General features: G+C 41.5%; 1 protein-coding gene across 1 annotated transcript in view; it reads left to right on the top strand.

The window, feature by feature from the left end:
* The window catches only part of LOC132095598 (E3 ubiquitin-protein ligase SH3RF3-like), a 66,734-nt gene extending 64,630 nt beyond the window's left edge, over nucleotides 1-2,104 (top strand). The window contains exons 9-10 of the mRNA XM_059500746.1: nucleotides 447-733; nucleotides 1,631-2,104. Of these exons, the coding sequence (XP_059356729.1) occupies nucleotides 447-733; nucleotides 1,631-1,799 (456 nt within the window). The 3' untranslated portion in view covers nucleotides 1,800-2,104. The remainder of the gene's footprint in view (nucleotides 1-446; nucleotides 734-1,630) is intronic.
* The last annotated feature ends 545 nt before the right edge of the window (nucleotides 2,105-2,649 follow it).

The following is a 2,649-nucleotide window of genomic DNA, read 5'->3' as shown; positions in this document are numbered from 1 at the left end:
AAACTAAAACCTATTTCTGGAGCGGACACAACTGTGAATCTGCTGAAGCTGATGTGTATGAGGAGAACACCTGAGAATATATCTGTGTGAGATGAGTCTCTCAGAGTTGAGATGATAAAGCCTCGAGCTGGAGGAGTGATCACCAGTGCTAATTATGGGCTGTTAATGAACTCTTAGTCTAAAATAAGAGACACACGTCATGTGATCTCACGTCTCAACACTATTACTGATCTGTCTGATGTGCTAGAATGAAATGTGAACATATCTTGAGCTCATATTCACCAAAAACCTTATTTCTGCTATCATCAGAGATGACTGACCATTAGCTCACAGTTTAGATTAGCAGTGTGTACAATAGGAATATACAGTAGTTCTGTCATAATTTCTTCAAGTTAAACTGAACTTTTATTTTGGCGGGTTTGGTTTATTCCTCTGTTTTCTCCCAGAAAGAGAAGAGGAGCAGCGGTCTCCTGAAGCTTCTCTCTGGAGCGGCAGCTAAGAAGAAGTCTCGCTCTCCTCCGTCCGTGTCTCCGACGCACGAGCCGTGCGCTCACAGCCGAGCCGGATCCTGTCCCAACGAGAGCGAGATGCAGGGGGCGATGGGAATGGAGCCGCTGCACAGGAAGTCTGGATCCCTGGACCTTAACTTCTCTGTGTCTCCTCCGGTGCGTCAGGCCTGTTCCTCCTCACCGCTGGCCGTCCGACCCGAGCCCAAGCCTCTGTCCCGAGAGAGGTGAGCACGCGCACAGCGTTCATCACACCCACGAGCTAATGCACATTTGAATCCATGCATTCAAAGGATCATGAAACCCTAAAACATATTTTTGATGTTTTCAAGATGTTAACAAACAAGGTTGCTCATAATGTTTATTATTTAGGGAAAGTGGTTATTTTTTTATATTAATTTTTCCGTTTTTGGAGCTACATCATCAGTTTTCTGGGCTTTTCTCATTATTATTCATGTGAATGAACTCTTATGATCCAATCACTGCGCTGCATTATGCATGAGGTTGTGTTAGAGTGGAGAAGTCAAATCTAAATGCACATCTGAATCCCTTGAATTTAAGATGTAAGATGTAGCAAGCACAATTTTATAAAGTTTAATCTTTTTATTTTTGTGATTTTATGTATTTTAGTTAAACAGTAAATGCACTTTAAAAGCTGATGCAGTCTGATTTGTGTTTGTCTGTGGCGCCCTCTTGTGGACTGTTTGGTGTGTTTACAAGTATTGAAATATATATATACTGTAATTTAACTACATTTTAGAATATATTTCACATTTATACACTACCAGTCAAAGGTTTGGCATAATTTGGACTTTATTTTAATTTGAAGAAGTTTCTTCTGTATACCAATGCTGAATTTATTTGATCAAAAATACAGTAAAATTGTAAAATATTATAATTATTAAAGCATCTGTTTTCTGTGTGAATCTGTGTTAAAGTAAAGAATAATATTTCAGAATTTTGCTGTATTTTTAATCAGATAAAGCAAGCTCAGAGAGCAGAAGAGATTTTTTAGATCTGTTTCTGTTACTGAAAGCTATCTGAATGCGTCTGGTCGAGTGCTGTGTGAGTGTTTCTCCTGTTGTTATCCTCACTGAGAGCAGTGTTCGGTCTCTGTCCGTCAGGTACCGTGTGGTTGTGCCGTATCCTCCACAGAGCGAAGCAGAGATCGAGCTGAAGGAGGGAGACATCGTGTTTGTGCACAAGAAGCGAGAGGACGGCTGGTTCAAGGGCACTCTCCAGCGCACCGGACGGACCGGTCTGTTCCCCAGCAGCTTCGTGGAGAGCTTCTAGAAGATCAGAACCAGACACCAGCTCCAGACGAGCATCTCTACTGCCATCGTCCTCCTCACAGATCCGTCAGGAGGACTTCCACCAGACTCAGACAGTGTCTTCATCTCCACCTTCAAACCGCTTCATCTTCAGCTTCACGTGTTCGATTCCCGTCTTAAATCAGCAGATCGGGAGGATGACGACACAACCAGGGTGTTATTCATAGCTCATGATGAGATGTGAATGTAGGAGTGATGAATCTCACAGAACCGGAGAAGTGGCGTATTTCACACCAAAATCAAGAGGGAGAATAGATCAATAAATACAAATGACAAACTTAATTCTATTTTGCATAAAGCAAGTAAAGCTTATTTTAGGTGGGGGTTTTTTTGCATCATTTTTTCCCCACTAGCTACATTTTTAGATTGTAATAATTCACAATATTACCATTTGTACGGTATTCTTGATGAAGGAAATGCAGCCTTCGTGAGCAGAAGAGACTGTTTAAGATATGAACTGTTCTTTCTTTTAGTTTTGGAGTGAAGTATGAGCCAGATATGTTTTGATGAGATTCACTCACACTGCCTGTGCTTTATAATCAAAGTTCGTTGAGTGAAAGCACAAACTCCTTTGTTTGATTGTTTTCTATGGCGTTCCTAGAGCATTATGGGATGTGCATGCTGTCTCCTGACACTGTCTCTGTGTTGAGACACTCCAGATCCTCACTGTGGTTCATGAGTTTATCATGTGCTCAGCCAGAAACACACTCCGGCTCCGTCGAACATAATTAATGAGATCTTGTTTAATTGAAATTAGCACTCAGACTGAAGCACAAAACAAGCATCTGAAGGTCAGAGAGACACATGTCTGC

The sequence above is a fragment of the Carassius carassius genome, chromosome 19 (genome assembly GCF_963082965.1).
Source record: "Carassius carassius chromosome 19, fCarCar2.1, whole genome shotgun sequence".
Classification (NCBI taxonomy): Eukaryota; Metazoa; Chordata; class Actinopteri; order Cypriniformes; family Cyprinidae; genus Carassius; species Carassius carassius.
This window is presented reverse-complemented; position numbering and strand designations above follow the sequence as displayed.